Source organism: Condylostylus longicornis, unplaced genomic scaffold, assembly GCF_029603195.1.
Source record: "Condylostylus longicornis isolate FDR11 unplaced genomic scaffold, ASM2960319v2 ptg000013l, whole genome shotgun sequence".
NCBI classification, from domain to species: Eukaryota; Metazoa; Arthropoda; class Insecta; order Diptera; family Dolichopodidae; genus Condylostylus; species Condylostylus longicornis.
In genome coordinates, this window is record NW_026577982.1 from 14,556,974 (window position 1) to 14,576,665 (window position 19,692).

Here is a 19,692-nt window from a genome sequence, read left to right on the forward strand (position 1 = left end):
ACTCTACTACGTTTTTACTCTCAGTCAAAGTTTAAATTCTTAAACGTTTAAAAAAAGTCAATTAAGCGTCAAAATTGTAGATTTTTTTTTTTATATGCAGACAGTCTGACGTAGTAATTCAGTAAATAAATTTGATGTATTGAGTGACTATCATTACGTTAAAAATAATATAAAAAATACTTTTTTTATTAATTTTTAATATGTAAGTATAAAATTATTTTAAATCTAAAAAAAATTTTTTTTTGACGTTTACGGATGATCAAAATTCAAAGTCAATTACGGGTAAAAAGTTTACTACATTTCTGTCCGTAAAAGTTTTAGTTTCAGACAGTTTGCAGACTAAAATCAAAATTTTGACGTTAAAGAATTTGCGGGTACTTATTACAATTTCTAAATAGTTACAAATAATTGATTAAAATAAAAAATTTTAATTAATAATATTGAATTAACCTTTGTGTAAATCTTTCATATTCAAATCTATTCAAATTTACCTTATACCTATTTTGCTATTGGTTTATTGGTACCTATTGGTTATTTATAATGTAAAATTAGTGAAATTTAAATATAGCGCTATCAGGAATTTTATAATAAAGATTTTACAATACGGTATCTTTAAAACTTATATGACAATTAAAAAAAAAAAGATAGGGCTAAATCAGTTTAATATTTGTTTTACATATATAATAAAGATTTAAAAATGTATATCGTTACCGAATTCTATACCGGAAATCCATTTCGACCCTAAGCCATCCGAAAAATAGTGGACAAAATGTTAATAATTCTTCCCGTTTTTGTATATATATTAAAAAACACAAATGTGTATTATATATTTAGATATACGCAATTATATGTAAATCTCCAAATATATCTCTATACTTAAAAAAACATATATATATATATATATATATATATATATATATACATATATACATATATATACATTGTATATATATTGTATGTATGGCTTATTAAAATATACATTGTATATATATTGTATATATATATACATATATTTATATAGATTTATATAGCAAGCAGGTATGTATATCCATTTATTTATATATTAAACTTACTTGAACTCTTAATGGATGTGCCATTAGCAATGTCAATAAATCTGGGGATGGTAATATTTCACTTAAAGACATTCCCATTGATGTAACAGCCTGACAAGTAAAAGCCGCTAAATACCGATGCAGTGGAAAATGAAATGACGCTGTCATCATTTCACTCTACAAATAAAATGTAATTAAAATTTTTTATCATAACAATAGAAAATTTAAAAACTTACTTTTTCCAACTTTGGTTTCAGAAAAAATATTGCATCCAACCATTCGTGTAATGAATTTACACAAAATGTCAAAATCTTTTTAGCTAATTGAGCATGTGTTGGATCTTTTAAATGTGATATAATTGACCACATCGGATATGCACTTGCTTCTAATTCACAGGAGAAAGCAGCATAATATGAGCTTGGCTCAAACTCTACGTGACTTTTTGTTTCACGAACATTAACATTCATACCTTGCAACATAGATAAAAATTGAAACCACATATCAATTAAATTATCATCACGCAAAAATACTAAGGCAACTGATTCATGAGATAAAACATTGTTAAAATCGGATACCAATGGCCAATAGCAATGATCTTTCATAACACTCTTCGCACAATCAATGACAAAATGAAAATTTTTGTCTACAACTGAAAACAAAACCAAAAGTGTACATTAATAAAAATTTGAAAGCTATTTTGAAATTATTTATCTAAATCAAATAAAAGCCCAAAAAGTTTTTATTAAGTTCATTACAATGTAAATTAAAAATTCAATATAAAAATAAAGTTGTTTTATAATCGATTTGCTTTATTCTTTAACACTCCAAGAATTAAAAATTTTTTTGTTATAATTATATTTTATAAAAATTACTAAATTTATGAAGATGTGAATTTTTATGTGAAATTTATGTTTATCCATTTTTTTGAGAAATAAAATGAACTAATGATTAAAAAATTAGTTCATTAAATATTTACATTTCGAAAAACATTTAAATAGCTGAGCTTAAATTTTAATTACCTTTATACATTTCATTTTTTTAATGAAAGGTAAATGGAGAAAATAAAAAATATGATAAATTACAAGGAAAAAATTACTTACCGTGAAGTGAATTTTGTATTAAAATTTTTGACATCATCAATTTTAAACTAATAATCATAACATGCAATAAACTCAATTCTTCAACCATTTTAAGTGCTAAACTTTCATTTGAAAACAACTGTACTGACATATGAACAACTCGATTACTTAATGTATCGGGATCCTGTGATAGCTCTAAAACCGTTGGTATACGACTGTAGTGCATCACAAATGTTCTTGTCAAGTGTTCCTTATAGTCCTGATCAGGCAACATATTTAACAAGAAACAAACTAAGTTCTGAGGAAATTCGAATTTAAATGTCCAAAATATGAATTCTTCTAACAATGTTGAGTGTTTTAATGTTCTGTCCAATGCTGGTAAATGTTTATATTCGTCAGGCGGTTCTAGCCTAAAACATTAAAAAAAGTTTACTTTATTTACATAAAAATTTGCAATATATTTTATTTTAATATTTAAATAGCTACACTATTAACATTTATAAAAAGATTTTTTTTAGTTCATAAATGTGACGGGAAATATGCATAACTTTAACGCGTTGTTTGATTAAATTTTCTCAAGGATAATATTCACTTTTTAATCGTAATAGAAAATCATTTTTAAAAATTATTGCGGCTACATAAATTAGTTCTAAAAAGTTCTTCATATTCATGTAATATACATAAACAAGATTGATACCAAAAAGTTACAACGACATTAGTTAACTCTCCATCAATTCTACCGGACCATTTAGTACTTTTAAAAAAAACAAGTAAGGCGTGTAATTTTTTAAGTTGTTAAACTACTTTTAAGAATTTAAGAACTGATTTTTACTTCCAATAATTAAAGATCCTATCAATTATTTTGGATAACAATACAGATAAAAATTATATTAAATGTGTAAAAAGGTTAATGTTGTAAAATAAACTTATAAATCAAATCGTTAAATATTTTTCATAAAGTATACATACATAAGTCCTCTAATAAATGTATTACCTTGGAAATTTATAAACAGCTTCAATATACTTTTTTTTACTTGATTTTAAGAATCTTCCATAACTATTATTAGGAAAAGGTTTTTCCGAAAATTTTTTGTAAACCTAAAATATTTTTTATGATAGTTAATATAAGTTAATTAAATATTTGAAATTAAAACATATTAATAGGATGTGGATTTACTCACTTCTGGATTGATTAAAGCTTTCGTCATTACACGTCTCATTAATTCACCCATATTATTATAATCCATTAACATATTACAAAATTTTTCAAAACGGCCAGCTGCAACATTAATTGAACTATGCTGATGTGATGTTGAACTATGTTCCCGAAAATGATGTAGTAAACGAAATAAAAGTTTTGGCATTATAGCTTCAGCAACTGCTAATAAGTCATTTGGAACTGGATCTTTATTTGCCCGATTATTAATTCCATGATCACTACAAAATCCTTCAGCTTTCATAACTGATGTATCACCACAATCACATGCTCCACCCGCTTGTGATAAAAACATATTGAAATCATGGTTTGCATGGTCACCTTTTTTAAAACAATCTCGACATATTGACATACATGGCGATATACCACATGTTCGGCATCGATATGCAACAACATGTGGTACCCAAACAAGCCCACATTTAGCATGGTTATCATAACTTCGAACTGAAAATGTAAGTAAGAAAGTATTAATAAGGAAATTTTAAGGAATACATTTGTTTCAATATGATTTTTTTTAAATTTTAAAAATGTAAATAATATTTTTGTAAGTCAAATATTTTCCTCATTTAAAATAAAAATTTTTTATGTGTAATCTGTGTGTTAATGGATTTTATTTTTTATTAACAAAGAAGTCATCTTTCATATATGTATATAATATATTAGGTATGTATAAAATTTAAACACTCATAATATTAATTTACTCTCATTTACAATATCTCAAAGTAAATAAATTTTGCCTTTTTATGTCTAAATTTCATTCTTTGCATTTTATTATTAATACTATAGCTTTTATTGTAGCTTAAGAATTAAGTAAAAACTTTAATATAAAAATTCTTTTAACATTAACATATAATCAATTTGTTAGTTATTGTTTAAGAATGCGACGCAATATAAAGTGGAAATTCTCAATTAACTTGTATAAGATTCTAGTTAGTTTAAATAAGATTATATTTATACGCGCGATTAATTAAAAATTTATATGAAATTAACTTTGACAGCTTTGAAAATAAATATTTTCTTTAAATGGTAATATCAAGTTAATTTTGTTTTTCTTATTCATTTAGTCTGTAACCTTTAAAATAAATGAGTAAGAACTTACACTAATTTAATTGTGTACTTTTATATTAGATAGGTATTAAAATATTTTATGAAAAAAGCTCATACTAAAAGCTTGTTTGAAGGTTATTAACTTCATACATGATTACAACATGGCTCTTTTATAATCTGTACTCTAGCCAGACTTGAAAAATAAGTTTTATATATTTTAAACAGCGGTTGCTGTTGTGTGTGTATATCAGCTGTTATATTATTTCATTAATCTTATTTTTCTTTACTACTTATTTGTTGCTACATTTATGTCAATGTATTTACACAAAAATTTTCTCATTAAATCATAATAAAAATATTATACACTTTTCAGTTGTGACGTCATATAAATGTTTTTTTTTGTTTTTTATTTAAGTTTAATAGGTACAAACTTGAAACAATTTTCAAGGATTGAAATTCGTAATTTTTTTGCTTTCGAATTCAAATTTTATGTAGATTTTAAGTACTTCTACTTATGTGCAGCTACTTGAATAAGAGAACATCTAATAATTATAAAATAAAAATAGGTTCCATTCTATAGAAATTTTTGGTAGTACTCGTATCAAAATTATCTAATTGTACAAATATATGAAGTATTCAAAATTGAGATAATTGGTATCTATTGTTTACGATATTTTTCTAAAATAAATACGTTGAAGTCCTATCTCTCTGACAGAATATTCAGGGTAAAATTTGAGGAAGAGTACTCCATCTTTAAAAATTTGAGGGCTGGTGTGCCTCAGGGAAGTGTGCTGGGACCCCTTTTGTACTTACTTTACACCAGAGATATTCCGCAAAGCGAAGAAACTTTCTTAGCAACTTATGCAGACGATACGGCAATATTAGCGACAGGTAAAACTGTTGAAGAAGCTACGAATAAATTGCAAGTCTCATTGAACGAAGTGTCTACTTGACGAAAAAGTGGAGGTTCAAACTCAACGAAGCTAAATCAGTACACGTAAACTACACCAACAGAAGGGGCGATCCAATGGGCGTCTTACTTAATGGGGTAACAATTCCTTACGCCAACGAAGCCAAATACCTAGGTATGACACTGGATGCTAAATTAAAGTGGAAAGAGCATGTTAAAAAAAAGAAAAATGAGCTGAACATCAAATTGAGAAACATGTATTGGCTTCTTGGAAGATATTCTGAGCTTAATACACAGAACAAATTACTACTCTACAATCAGGTTCTTAAGCCTGTTTGGACTTACGGTATACAGCTGTGGGGCTGTACCAAAGAATCTAATTTGAAAATTATCCAAACTTTCCAAAACAAGCTCCTCCGAATCATTGTAAATGCACCATGGTACGTAAGTAATGATACTCTACATCGAGATCTAAACGTGCCGACAGTCAAGGATGAAATAAAGAAGTATCCAATCAATCATCAATCGAGATTACTCCAGCATGATAACCCCGAGATGCTGCAACTTTTAGATGTTGATCAAGTACATAGACGACTAAAAAGGGTCAGACCGCTTGAACTCATCCGCTAGACAAATATAATGTACAGGGAACTCATCAGTGGATGATACACCCATAACCCCCATATTAAGCCAGAAAATTTGCTAGATAGGAATTATTTTCTTAGTTGCAATATCATTTATTGAATAAAAAAAAAAAAAAATACACAATAATTCTTAATTTTATTCATTTTAATTTTAGACTTTGGCTGTAGTACAGGAAATCAAATTCTTGCCACAAGTGCAGTTTTAATTGAGAATTGTAATCAAGTTATATGGGCGTTTACGTTCTACACACTCTTACTCACACTCTTTTTACTTTGTCAAGAAACAAAATTTCGTGCACTTAAATCATTGGGAAATCGATATGGAAAAGCCGCTATTAAACACTAATAAATTAAGGTCAATAAATTACAAAAAGTAAGTACTTAAATAAACTTTATGTAGTTAGACAGATTGTATTATATATATTACCATATATTTTATCGTTGGTAAACGTATTGAGCCAACCCGAGATACAAGCATAAGATCTCAAAAACCTCTGTCTCCCAATCAGAAAAATTAGGCAGTTTGCCAAGGGGCAAAGATAGATAAACCTTTCCAAAACGCTGTTTCTCTCTCGTCAGAACATGTATGAAAAAAAATTCTAAATTTTAAACAAATCGAATACTCTTCTGTTTTCGATTTAAGATCAATTATATCTCGATTTTGTTAATTTTTATTACAATTTCTTATCCTATTACAATTTCTTATTTATCGAGTAACCTAGGCAAGACGCTTGTAACAACAAATATTATATACTTAAGTTTCCTTCAATTTTACTTGGAAAAATATGAAAAAACTAAAAAAAAAATTTTAACTGAGAAAAGCTTGAAATCATCTGTGGAAAAAAAAAGAAAAAAAAATAAATATTCAAGTTCCACAATTAGTCAGTCACAACTAAAAAAGGAAAAAATAACAATTCTTTAAATATTAAAAATTAAAAATTAAAACAAAAATACTTAATGAGTTAAATACAAGCATAGTAGTTATGACTAACTTATCGTTAAAAAATTTAAGTTACGATAAATCATTTAATTTTATATAAAATAAGGATTCATTTTTCAATGAAATGATTAAGTTTCTATAATTCAAAGCGAAAATTGTGATATAAGACAAAGTAAAATTTTTAATACATAATTAACTTTTCAAAAAATAAACTTCCAGGAAAATTCGCATTAAATCAATTGGCCTTCAAAATTAATAATGAAATCACTAATAATTTCATGAGTGGCAAAAGCATGGTATTTTTGCATTTTAGGTAGTTCAACTCTAGAACTAACTGACTTAAGTATTATATTCGTCTATTGTGTATTCTATGTATTTACTATGAATTATAAAATTTGTCTTTTTTCAAAAATTTCAAATTGAAATAAATAATATTTGAAATTGGAAAACTTAATGTAAATGTAATTGACAATTTAAACTTACAATCATTAAAACATAAGAATTGTACACTTAGGCATCTGTAAACTTTAATGATGCCTAAGTGTATTATTACAGACAAAAAATATTTTAAATTTATTATTATGAACAAATTGCTAAAAATAATTAAAATTGTTGGTACTTTACTAGATTTTTTACATAATACTATCCTTGACAATAAAAAAAAATAAAATAAAAGAAGAATATTTTAAATATATACTCGTAAGTGCTTAAATAACGTAACTAAATTTAATTAGATGAACAGAAAATTATATAATTAATTTAAGTCTTATGACTTTAACATGAATTACAGTATTTGAAATAAATCAAATTAGATCAATTGTCGAACAAGTTCCGCTAGTAATAAGAATACTTTCGCAAAGTTTTTCAACTACTATAAATCGAATTAAACATAAAAATTTTACTTTGTTTTAGTTTTTATTTGCTGCAGAAGAGTTAAAAAATAAAAGGAAACAAATTGTGTATATTTATATATGTATGTATAAAACAAAATACAAAACATCAGTATAATTAGAAAGAGTAAAATTATTAAAAAAAAAATAGAAGAAACGTTATTGGAAGTAATGTAAGTTTATCTATGGAGTTTGTATTACTTCAAGTTCATTGAACTGGAAATATTATAGTGTATGTTTCTTCTTTTTCAACTTACTTATTGCTTCGCCTTAATTTTTTTGTTCAATGCTTAAGTATTAATGAATTATATGATTTTTCTGAATTAAGAATAAAATTTTATAAGATTAATAAAACAAAAGATCGTTAAATACTAATGTATGTTCAGGACATGAATGTCCATTTAGAAAATTATAAAACATAATAGGTACCTACCTACAAACCGCTTATTTAATTGATAAAATGAATGTAATAATGCTAACCGTTGAATTGACATCGTAGTTCAATAAAGAAAGTTATTAATTAAATTCAATTGTTACTAGTCAGTGTAAATATTTATGAAATTAACATATATATATACTTATAAAAAAAAAGGCAAAACATCTTCTTTACAATAGAAAATCTAGGTTTGCAGAAAAATCTTTTTAAAATCAATTGAAAATTTTTCAATAAAAAAAAGGAAAACTAAAAAACAAAAGATTCGAAAGAGAAACTCTGTTTTTTTCTTTTTGAAAATTTTAAAATATGTTTGTAACACAGTTACTTATATATTTAGTCAACATTACTTTGTTTCATAGGCCTTATAAAAACATTCAATGTATTAGTATTATAAAACATTTTTAATACTGTTTGAAATACTGTTTCTAATCTAGCATTTTTTTAAGGCTTGATTACTGAAGGCCTTTACTTGAGACTAAAAACAATGACTTTTCTAGTAAAATTTGTTCTTTTTTAATTAGTTCAATTAAAAAAACTAATTAAAAAAGTAAAAATTTAGACTAATTATTTTTCGAATTTTTATCCATGAAAAAATTAACGTGTTGCAATACCTAGGTAAACAGGTTAATTAGATACTAAGGACTCGACTATTAGAATCCTAATACATATATCTAAAGAAAATTGTTTTTATATAAAATTTTTTATACTAATGTTAATATAATGTCTGCTATTATCTATTATTTTATATAAAAAATAAAATAATATATACAAAGATAAAATAAAATCCCAAAATACTCACCAATTGATGCAAATTTTCCTAAGGATCTTCCTCCTGCTATCAAGTATCTAACCCAGTCTATACTGAAATAACTGTCAATCCCCATACTAAATAAATAATCAATGAGAACGTTTAGCTCTGGTGTTGGGCCTCCTCGACAGCATTCTTCATTAATATAAGCAGCTGCTTGTTCCTTTCCTTTTTCTAAGATTTTCTTTGCTCTTGAGGCAACTGATTCATCATCACTAAAATCTCCCGGAAACTCTGTATCTCCTGTTTCATCTCCTACTTCTATGGTATCTTCTGCTATTCCTATTAAATTTTCATCTTTTGCTGATGCATGTGTTGATGTCGTTGAAGCTGTTGTTACTTCTGTTGTTATTGGTTGTTCTGCTAATCCGCTGGAATTGCTTGCTTCAGCGGAATTATTTTGCTCATCATCGTTGTCAACATTCATATTGAATTTTTATTTTTTATATTTTTATATGTAAATGTTTTTTTGTCTTAATTCGACTTATTTTTTTATCGTTTGTCGTACTTTTGTTTAAAATAAATTTTAGTTGGTCTCTACCTAATTAATTTCATTAGGAAGCTAATGCAAGTTCAATTTACAGAACTTTATCCAGTGTCTTTAAACATTTAGAACCAAGTGCTATCTACGTAGTGATAGTATATATATATTATTAATACTTTTTACAAAAGGTTTTTGACATTTAGAATTCTTAAACTAATTTGTCAAAGCAGAAAGATTAACTATTGACACAGGTACTACCTAATTACTTATAATCTATATTAATACGTATTACTAATTTTCTTTCCACATTTCGTGCCTATAAGTGAATTCATAGTAGGTTACCCATTTAGATAAAATTGATTGATTGTTGGTATCTAATTAGACTGAGCTGATTTAAGCCTATTGAAATTGCATCTTCCTATCGAGTAGTTGGATAAGTACCAAAATTTTATTATCGATTTACATATTGTACTTAATATTCCGGTAGCTAGGTGTACCAACCATTACCTCAAAAAATTTTTCAACATCAGATTAAATCTAAAACGTGATAACTAAAATAAATAGCTGAAATTAAAAATATACGAAATAATTAATGAGGTGTAAAAGTAATTTGAAATGTGTATTATGAGCGCAGCCGGCAAAGTAAATAATAATCTGAAATATATAATCGAATCTTCAAGAAACTTCAAGAAAATATTTCTATTCTAAATCTTACTGCATATTGTACATTCAAAAATGCAAATAAACTAAATAAATGTATTAGAGCCCAAATAATAAAAGATTTTTTTTCCATTTATGCAGATAAGTAGATACCTATGTATTTAACTTGTACCTAACTTTAGCTTGACATTTTAAATAATATGCTTATAACTCAAAATTAGACAATTGATCTTTTTTTGAAAATTATTTGTAAAAACTTCAAATTTTATAATTATTCTTTTGTAATTAAATAACTATTTGCTTTAAAGAACGAATTTGAAATCACAAAATATTTTGCTATAGCTTTTTTTTTTTGGCAACTCTAATTCTTTTCTACATATGTATATACATATGTATATACGCACATAATATATATAAAATAATACTTACCTATGCCTAATATTTTTCTTTTAAATTATTCTATTGAAGAGAAATCTATACCTACTGATATAAAAAATATTCTAAATGTCAAAATCCTTAAAATTCTTGTGCAATTGTAGAATTTTTTTTTCATATTTTATAAGTTAATTGGTACACTTAGATTAGTGAGGTTTTTGTAATTCCCATCAAAATTAAGATAAAGCTTTGATATAATATTATAGAACATTACATCTCAACTTAAATCATAAGAACGTAGATGAAATCGTGGCTACATCAAACTGGTTATCAAATTATGAATATTTGGAAATTTTTTTTTACAGGTACGATTACGAATATCTAGGTATGTAGGTATAAAAAAACCACATAATTTTTTTCTATTTGCCACATTGATTTCATTTGACTTTAATATAAATCTCAAATTTATTTTTTAGCATACATTTTTAAAATATTTTTTAAACATTCGAGTTGCACTTTTCTTTAACAAGATTAAAAAAACTTATTTAAAACAAAATTTGTTTCATATTAGAAATCACCATTTAAAAATTATTCAATGCATGTAAGCCATACTTTTTTGTGTGAGACAAATTTTTTTTTCTTTTAATGACTGCGCAAAATTTTCACTAAATTTACTTAAAAAAAATCTTTAAATGATTTGTATTTAATTTTTAAATATAATCTTTTATATTTAGTTTTTATAATTCGCGATTTTATTCTGATTTGCAATATTCAATACCAAATATTTTAGCTTTTTATATGAAAAATTAATGCAGCGATAGATTTTTTTCAATCACTTTTCAATCAGTTTTGGTCGGAACAAAAGTACTAAAGAATTAAAATTCTAGGTTAATTTTTGTTGTATTTTTCTAAATTTTTGACATTACTTATTTTAAAAACGCCTCCATTAAAATGTCACAAGTATTTGATAAGTTTAGAAAATTATGATTTTATGAGTTGTTCACAGTGTGGCTGATTCTGACTGATTAAAATTAATCTGAATTTATTAAAATTGACTTTTTCATTATCTTCATATATTTACATACACAACTACAATTATTACATACTTTGTCAAATTGCATCTTGTCAAGTAAATGTAAAATAAAATATAATAGAAAAATCCGTTCGGATCAAAAGCGACAAAAGACCCATCAAGAGAAAATAACCGAAACTTGAGAAGATCAGCTATATTTAGATGAATTTCCACTTTTTGAAGAATGTCAATCCTCTTAAAAATTAAAAGAACTTCAGTTTCAAACAAAGTTAAAATTTCTTATAATAAAATAAACCTACACATACTAATTTAAAAAATAATCTATATATATTTTTCTTTTCTTCATTATACCATAACAGAAGAATGTCCGAACATCAGTAATAAAAAACTTTTTGTATATATAACAGCAAACATTGTTCTGATTTCTGATTTTTACGCATTCATTAAATTTCTCTTAAGTTTACGCAAACAAATTCATCTTACTTACCCAGCATTTACACGTACAAGTTACTTGCAAGAAAGTTGCAATACATACAAAAATTTTACTAACACATTGAAATATTTCTACTTGCTTGTTTACTTGCAGTTCAACTTGCAAGAAAATTTTGCTGCCAGTAATTTGAGCAAGTAATTTGACATATTGAGAAATTCACAAAAAAAAATTTGTTGTTTTGATTTTTTTTTTTTTTTAATTTAAAATTTTTGAATTTTGTTTTGAAAAAATTAAACTTAGCAAACTTATGGTTTCTAAAATTTATAAACAATTATATATATTGCTAGTTGTTTTCTTCTCAAAGACATTTTCAAAAATTAACTTGCTAAACGCCTACGTCATAATAGCAAGTAATTTGACATTTCGAAAAACTAATTGACAATTAATATTATACAAACTTGCATGCAAGTAACTTGTATGTGTAAATGCTGGGTAAATGCTGGGTTATACTCCCATGATCGTTCAAGGTTACCAAAGTGAATAACATTTTTGTCCGTGTCATAATTCAAATTACAATTTTCAGAAGATTTCCTTGTGAATATGGCATTACTGTCATTGGCTTGTTCAAAAGTGTTGAAAAAATTTGTTTAGTTAATAAAAAAAAAACACCAACACATCTGTATACTAAATAGTAATTTTTATTAATTAAATTAGTAAGCAATCTTATCAAAGAAAAATTTATAAAAGAATTATGAAATAACATTAAAGTAATTCTCACATATCCAAAGAAGTTTTAAACTAAATTGTACCTGAAGTAAAAGTGGATCATTTGAAGTTTTTCCAACAAAGAAAATAAGGACAACACACGGAACCATTTTCTGTAAATGAAATAATTATGAACGAAAACATTCTCCTTGTGACTTCAGATGATTTTACAACTGACACAACAACTGGTACCAGCTCTTCGCTTACTGATGTGTTTGATGAAAATGTAGATGTAGAATCTCGGGATATTATAATTGAACAATTTGCCCAAGACGTTATAGACTTCAGCAGGTAATGCAAATAGAATTATTAAAATATGTATTTTTATAAAAGTCTACATTAATTGTAGTCAATATGGGTCAGATTATAGCATATCTTACACAGCGTTTAATATAACTTCTCGACCATCAAAGTTTCCAGATTACGGTGATTTTCCTGAAACATTCGCTATGGTAAAAATAATTCCTTCAAAAATTAAAATGAACTTTTTTTTTAATTTATTAATTTATTGATTAGCGAACGTATGGCCTGTGGTGGGATATAGCTCCGTCAAAGATTACGGAAATTAGATCTCAAGATCTTAAAAGAATTCCATCCCAAGATTTCATTGTTATTCAGTTTGAACAGTATGTAATTCCACATCAATTGAAAGTTTATGAAACATATAATCCTGGTGCATTGATTCGCATTTGGGCATTAACAGAATTTGGAAAATGGATATGTTTGTGGGAAGGTAAACCTGACAGAGTTACTACAAACAAAGCACGCACGTTTTGTCCTTCTCTGAAAAAAATTTCTGTCCCAACTAGGTCAGTGCAAATCATATTTCATTACACAATATAATAAGCAAAAAAAATTTTTAGAACAATAAGACTTGAATTTAACCATTCGTTTCTGGAGTACTTTACTGAGATTGATGGTGTGACACTTGTCGGAAGGAAATGGAAAATGCAAAGTAGTTCTCATTATAACCTAACAAAGTCAAAAGGCAAGCAAAAAAAGGGACCAATTTTAAGGAAGCTCGAGAGTATAAAATTTCGACCATGCTTTAAAGAAAACAATCAAGATTTTCTAAGAGATTTTTTAATAAACGATTTAGAAAAATTTATAAAAGAGTCAGAGTTGATGCCAGATGAATATGATAAAGACAATAAAACCCAATTAGGATTAAAAGACATGCCGGTAACAATTTATAATAGTCTCCAAAGATTTCGGTTAAAAAAATTAATTGTTCTGTTTTTAGTTTGAAATTTTGATTAAAATATTTTCATATTTGGATTTAGTGTCATTATTTCGTGTGGGTAAAGTGTGTAAAATGCTGTACGAAGTTTCGCGCGATCCATTATTGTACAGCGAAATAAACTTAAAGCCGTATTGGCATCTCGCCTCTTCTGAATTATTATGCACTTTAGCAAAAAGATCGACTTTGTTAAAAAAATTGGATATATCTTGGTGTGGATTATATGGTTCTATATCCCCAATAGAATTCAAAAAGTAAATTTTAATAAATATAATACTAATTTTCGGTGGTACTAATTGTGATTTAATTTTTTAATCACAGATTCATACAGCAACGTGGGGATAGCCTAACTCATTTGAGATTAAACTGCTGTAAATTTTTAAATGCTAGTTGCATGGAAACTGTTGGAATAGTCTGTGATAATTTAAGAGGTAATATAATTCTGTCATGTAGGCATATTTTGATATTATTTTATTTTTTAGAACTCTCTTTAAGAAATTATTCTACAGAACCACCCATATTAAATTTTTCATGCTTAGGTAATTTAAAAAACTTAGAGAGGCTTGATTTATTTCGCACCCTTATTGAGACTGATTTGTTATTAACAATGTTGGAAAATAATCCAAGACTAAAACATTTAAATTTAGCGTTTTGTGGTATTGGAATTAATATGGATGAAATTGCACAACAAATATCGAAATATAATAAAGAATTAATTTCTATTGACATGTGGAAGTCTCATTCTTTATCATCGATCGGTTTGCAAGCATTGTCCGTTTGTGAACAAATAGAAGAAGTTGACTTTGGCTGGTGGTAAGTGCATACTACGAAAATGATTATAAAACGAATTTTGATAATTTGTATGTCAATTTTAGTCTGCGAGAAGAAGCTTCACCAGGCGAAAGTTTAAAAATGTTGTTAAAAAATTGTAAAAAATTAAAGAAATTATTTTTGGCAGCTATACGAGGAATTACTGACCGTGATATTGAAAATATTGCTAATCTCTGTCCAAACTTGGAACAGTTAGACTTGATGGGAGTTCTTGGAATTTCTACTGAACGTTGCTTAGAGTATGTTCAAGCTATATTTTATTTTTATTCAATATGAAAATGATAGATATGTTTTATTTATAGGATTCTTATTAAATGTGAGAAACTTAAATTATTAGATTTAAGCTTTTGTGATAATATCGACGAAAACCAGGTAAATAGCACTAACTATTAATATTATATAATGTTAAACGAAAAATTTTGTTTTCAGATAAATATTTGGCGTGAAAGATTTAATGTTAGTATTAAAAGTAGTTTCGTGCCTTCAGATTTTTTGGCCTAAAGTGGGTTTTTTTGTTAAATTAATTAAGGAATATTTATTATTCATTAAATTACGTATATTCTTCCATAAAGGTGTAGATTTAAATAGTTCCGCCAACTTAAAATGACAGTATAATTAGGTTAAATAATTACCATCAAAAATAACAATTTATCACAATATTTGCAGAATTATTACAAAACAAAAATTATAATACTATATATATTAAAAAAACAAAGCGATTGTTATTAAAATCTATTTTTTATAAAATTTATTTCTAGACTACTCTTAACTGTAAATGTATTAATTGTTTTAAAAATTGTAGAAGTTCAACAAATGTGGGAAGAAAACTAAAACGTTATTATAAAAATTAAAAGATAATAGAATAAGAAATTTATTATTGATATTATGTATGTTTTTCAAAGACTTTTTATAATGGTTACAGTGTACATTTAAATATAAAGTAAAGTATATTTTATTATTAAAAATTAAAAGCATAAAGCGTTACTGTTAGGATTTTAAAAATTGCAAGTAATCTCTTTATTATTAGATGAAATTAAAAAATACAAATTGTCTTGTGTTGTAATAAAACGTTTCATAAAACTCATTTGAATTATTTTATTAAGAAGTAAAGAGAAGTAAGGAAATTAAAGAAGGTAAGAGAACTTCGTTGCAAATTTAAAACAAGTTCATCTTCCGTTTTTACTTTTATAGATAAGTTGCGCTAAAATAAAAATAAGAGAATTATTATATTTTTTTTATTTCGATTTTGAATCTTCATAAACAAATTCAAGTAACTTACACTAGTTCAACACATAAAATTATTTTAAATATTTTTGAAAACTTCTAAAGTCAAACTTATAAAAATTTGAAGAAACAACAAGGAAAATAATGAATATAGAATTATTGAAATACAAATACATTTTAAAATTAAACCTATAAATTATTTTTTAATTAATTGCATATGTCAAAACTTGGCTATCTAACTTTAGTAAAAATTTTTAATTATCGAGTAACATCCCGTTATTTGAAATACTAGTCAACGTTCGATCTGCATTATTGTTATGATTAGTAACATTATTATTTTCATTTAATATTACTTGACCAAGACCCAATCGTATATGATGTAAATGAATTTGAACAGATTTTTGAAAAATTTCGATATTTTCAGTATTTAAATGGTTTTTGACTTCTTCAATGCAACCTTCAAACACCTGCAAGACTTGTGTATTGGGTTGACCGCCATCACTATTTAAATGCGATGCTACCAACAGTATCGTTGCAAGTTTTGTAATCAGAGATAACATGTTTTCATCTTGAACTGTATTTGAATTATTTCTAGTAACAGCTTCATCAGCCGCCTCTCTACATTTTTCACGCAAATATGTCGGAGCTAACATGGCACGTAGGTTTGGATCATTTGTCAATTCACCAGCATATTGTTGAACTTGGTTTAAATATTCTTGCATGTCCTTATTTAACTTTTCCATTGATATTACAATACTTGCATAACGCCTTTGAAAATCCTCTGTATAATTTTCTCCTCTAGATTTTTGAATTTCGGCATCAGCATTCATATCACGTAAGCGTTGCAATTTTGATTGTTTTATTAACAACGTTTTTTTAAGCCTTACTAAAAGTTCTAGTAATTTAACTGGAAATCCTCCAATTGTTTCAGTTTGAGTAACCGGATTTCTAAATTGACCTCCAACTATTTCTTGACCCAACAACGGGTCACTCTTATTGAGTGAGTTTTTCGTTCGCAATGGTGAATTCATTAAATTTCCGTTATAATTTCTTTGTGCTCGAGGATTTAACAAACTGGCTAACGATATTGTTTCATTAAAATCGTCTGAAATTATTTCAAAATCAGGTATGGAATGCGTTCCAAGATTGGGACGATCAAATGTTATACGATATGTAGACGTTAAAGAATCCACCGCATCAACAACGCCGTAAAATATCCCATCTTGTGGAGCACGTAGGCGAGCTTGGACTTTTGTTCCAACAGGCAAAAGAAGTGGAATTTCATTTGGCAAATCTTTATAAAAATTAACATCACACGTTTTTTTGTTTTGTATCAGTCGTATTTTTTGCCTCTTTCGCTCTAATTCACGTCTTTCTTCATCAAAAAATCTTTGAGAGCAGCGGCGAATTTTTCCCATCATTGAGCGAATTTTTGACCATTCTGTTCTAGTGAGCATTCGCGTTTTAAGCTTAGGGAAAACTTCTTTCAAACAAACCTAACATCGCAAAAATTACATTAAATATAAAACAATTTGTTATTCATAGAAAAATTTACCTGAAAATCGTTATCTCCTTCAAATAACGGTTTATCTATATAAGAATAGAACCATTCATAACTAACCCATTTATGGGCTTTTGGTAATTTCAGCAAATTTCTAAGTCGTAGCCCTATTTGCTGTCCAACTTTTTTATCTGCAGGAATAAAAACACTTTTTGATTGAACATCTTTAGTGGGAGTAGTGTTTATTTTGCTTTCAGAAATATTAGTTGGAGTTTTCGATTCAGTTTTTATTTTTTGTTCACTTAAAAATTGCTGCGCCTTTCTATATTTCGAATGTGAGCGAGAAGGTAATTCTTCTTTACTTTCTTCTTTATCTGATTTCATATAACGGGAAACCACTCCCCTTCTCTTTTCCAACACTTTTGTTGGAGTCTTCATTGGAGAATTAGGTTTGGATGCTTTTTTAGGTGAATTGCTAACAGCTCTTAATTGTCGTGTATCATTTATGATATCATCGTCAAAAAATAATTTATTTCGTTTACGAATTCTGGCAGGCATTCCACGAGCATTTAAAATTTGGATTGGTTGCACAGGCTGGGTTTTTGGTGGTGGCACAGTACCTACACGATGAAGTCCCAAGGCAGCAGGGCTAAATGTTGGTGGCTCCTCAAATTCTTCACTTGTGTCCATAAAATCCTCTTTCATTTTTTTCTTATTTGGTGTTTCTAAACTCTCAGACATTTTTTGAATTTATTGTTACGCGCACTATTTTTTAAATTTTTATATTTCTTTAATATACTATGATTACATCAAAATTTGTGTAAAATGTTTTTTGATGGAAACTTTATTTATTATTAATTTAATTCAAATAGCTATTTATCATCAATTATTTTTAAAAATTTTTTTAAAATGCACAAATAAATACATAATAATTTTTTTCAAACCATCCGCCATTAATTTTGACATATCGAAAATGTGGCCAGATATTTACAATTAAAAAATGTAAAATGTGAACAATCACGAAAGATAGTCAGGAAAAACTTTAGGTTATTAAAAGTTCAACTTGTAAATAGGATTAATATTTTATGTGCATATGGATATATAAACCTACGTACTGGATTATTTCATATAGGTCTACATATTACCCGAACGTATACTTTAATGGATTGTCAGCTTCCGACAATTAATAATAAAAATAATAAAAAATTAAATTTAAGATATTACAAGAAATAAAACATATTTTTAAAAAATATGCCTTCACAGTCAGTCATTAAGCCATTTAAATGGAGTGTTGTTGTTTGCCATTTTTTATATGGTTACAAGCTTTTCAAATTATAATAATTAAAAAAAAAGGTCTTTCAGATTAAATTTCTTCTTAATACTGAATCAGAAAACTGTTTTTAAATACATATTGCAGATAAATATTTTCATTTAAAAATCTAATAATTTTAACACAAAACCACATATTTTTTTAAAAAAAATTATAAAGTTCAAAACACGCTTGGAACCCTACATTAAATTTTCAAACATTTTTCTTATTATTTAAAGTATTTCTGAGCTTGATAATAAAAAACCCTCGTATTAAAATTCACAGAAAAACCTGCCATTAAATTTATTTTTACACTTTTGGTTATTATTAAATTTTATTATAATATTTTTAATTTTTAATATATAATAAAAGTTCTCACACTTAGTTATACTTTTATGAATAATAAGGGAGTGATAGTCTATCTCGCTATACTCAAAAAGTGAGAAAGCTAGTACTCAAGAAAAATAGTTACACATTATCATTTAACTTGTGTAATAAATTTTCGAGTGAGAAGAATTGTTTAGATAATTTTAAAAAAATGCAAAAATCCAATTGAAAAAATGAGTAATCTTATTGGAAAAGTGAAACATACATTAGAAAACACTGGGAATTCTGATTTGAAAGTAAATAAAAAGTTAATAAAAATTAGAGATACACGATGAGAATTTAAACCTTGAGGCTGGCTTTGAAATAGTTTGAATATAGTCAAAAAATAGTGGTACATTTTGACAACGTCAACGTATATATTAAAATTAATACAACTTGTCAAAAAATTAAATCATGTTGGTGAGAAAAATCACGTTCATATGACAAGC

General features: G+C 26.4%; 3 protein-coding genes across 12 annotated transcripts in view; 1 reads left to right on the plus strand and 2 right to left on the minus strand.

Annotated features, from left to right (window-relative positions):
* The window catches only part of LOC129605505 (E3 ubiquitin-protein ligase Ubr3), a 30,199-nt gene extending 18,691 nt beyond the window's left edge, over positions 1-11,508 (minus strand). Inside the window, exons 1-7 of one of the 9 annotated variants that reach the window (XM_055515298.1) lie at positions 11,320-11,508; positions 9,014-9,648; positions 3,313-3,791; positions 3,126-3,229; positions 2,153-2,541; positions 1,289-1,701; positions 1,074-1,229 (exon numbers count right to left, since the gene is read on the minus strand). In XM_055515298.1, coding sequence (XP_055371273.1) covers positions 1,074-1,229; positions 1,289-1,701; positions 2,153-2,541; positions 3,126-3,229; positions 3,313-3,791; positions 9,014-9,449 — 1,977 coding nt within the window. In that variant the 5' untranslated portion in view covers positions 9,450-9,648; positions 11,320-11,508. The other 8 variants (XM_055515295.1, XM_055515302.1, XM_055515294.1 and 5 more) reach the window with 8 other exon arrangements.
* A 1,171-nt stretch (positions 11,509-12,679) lies between these two features.
* LOC129605509 (F-box/LRR-repeat protein 4) lies at positions 12,680-15,927 on the plus strand. Of its 2 annotated transcripts, XM_055515307.1 has the most exons (11): positions 12,680-13,063; positions 13,122-13,224; positions 13,289-13,581; positions 13,636-13,954; positions 14,016-14,266; positions 14,334-14,443; positions 14,495-14,825; positions 14,888-15,082; positions 15,146-15,215; positions 15,273-15,345; positions 15,416-15,927. In XM_055515307.1, the coding sequence occupies exons 1-10, from the start codon at positions 12,903-12,905 to the stop codon at positions 15,342-15,344; spliced, it is 1,905 nt and encodes a 634-aa protein (XP_055371282.1). In that variant the 5' UTR covers positions 12,680-12,902; the 3' UTR covers position 15,345; positions 15,416-15,927. The 2 variants fall into 2 exon arrangements, with proteins under 2 accessions (XP_055371282.1, XP_055371281.1); XM_055515306.1 differs by having other exon boundaries at positions 15,273-15,927.
* Positions 15,928-16,071: 144 nt separating this feature from the next.
* Positions 16,072-18,515, minus strand: LOC129605508 (protein lin-9 homolog). Its single transcript, XM_055515305.1, has 2 exons — positions 17,623-18,515; positions 16,072-17,563 (listed from the first exon to the last, which is right to left on the minus strand). The coding sequence occupies exons 1-2, from the start codon at positions 18,307-18,309 to the stop codon at positions 16,322-16,324; spliced, it is 1,929 nt and encodes a 642-aa protein (XP_055371280.1). The 5' UTR covers positions 18,310-18,515; the 3' UTR covers positions 16,072-16,321.
* Positions 18,516-19,692: the final 1,177 nt, after the last annotated feature.

Bases quoted from the DNA above. Each gene is read 5' to 3' on its own strand.
- LOC129605509 (XM_055515306.1), top strand. From the start codon at position 12,903: ATGAACGAAAACATTCTCCTTGTGACTTCAGATGATTTTACAACTGAC. The intron at 13,064-13,121 runs GTAATGCAAATA...CATTAATTGTAG, and splicing joins GACGTTATAGACTTCAGCAG to TCAATATGGGTCAGATTATA. The intron at 15,083-15,145 runs GTATGTTCAAGC...TTTTATTTATAG, and splicing joins TCTACTGAACGTTGCTTAGA to GATTCTTATTAAATGTGAGA.
- LOC129605508 (XM_055515305.1), bottom strand. From the start codon at position 18,309: ATGTCTGAGAGTTTAGAAACACCAAATAAGAAAAAAATGAAAGAGGAT. The intron at 17,564-17,622 runs GTAAATTTTTCT...TTGCGATGTTAG, and splicing joins AAGGAGATAACGATTTTCAG to GTTTGTTTGAAAGAAGTTTT.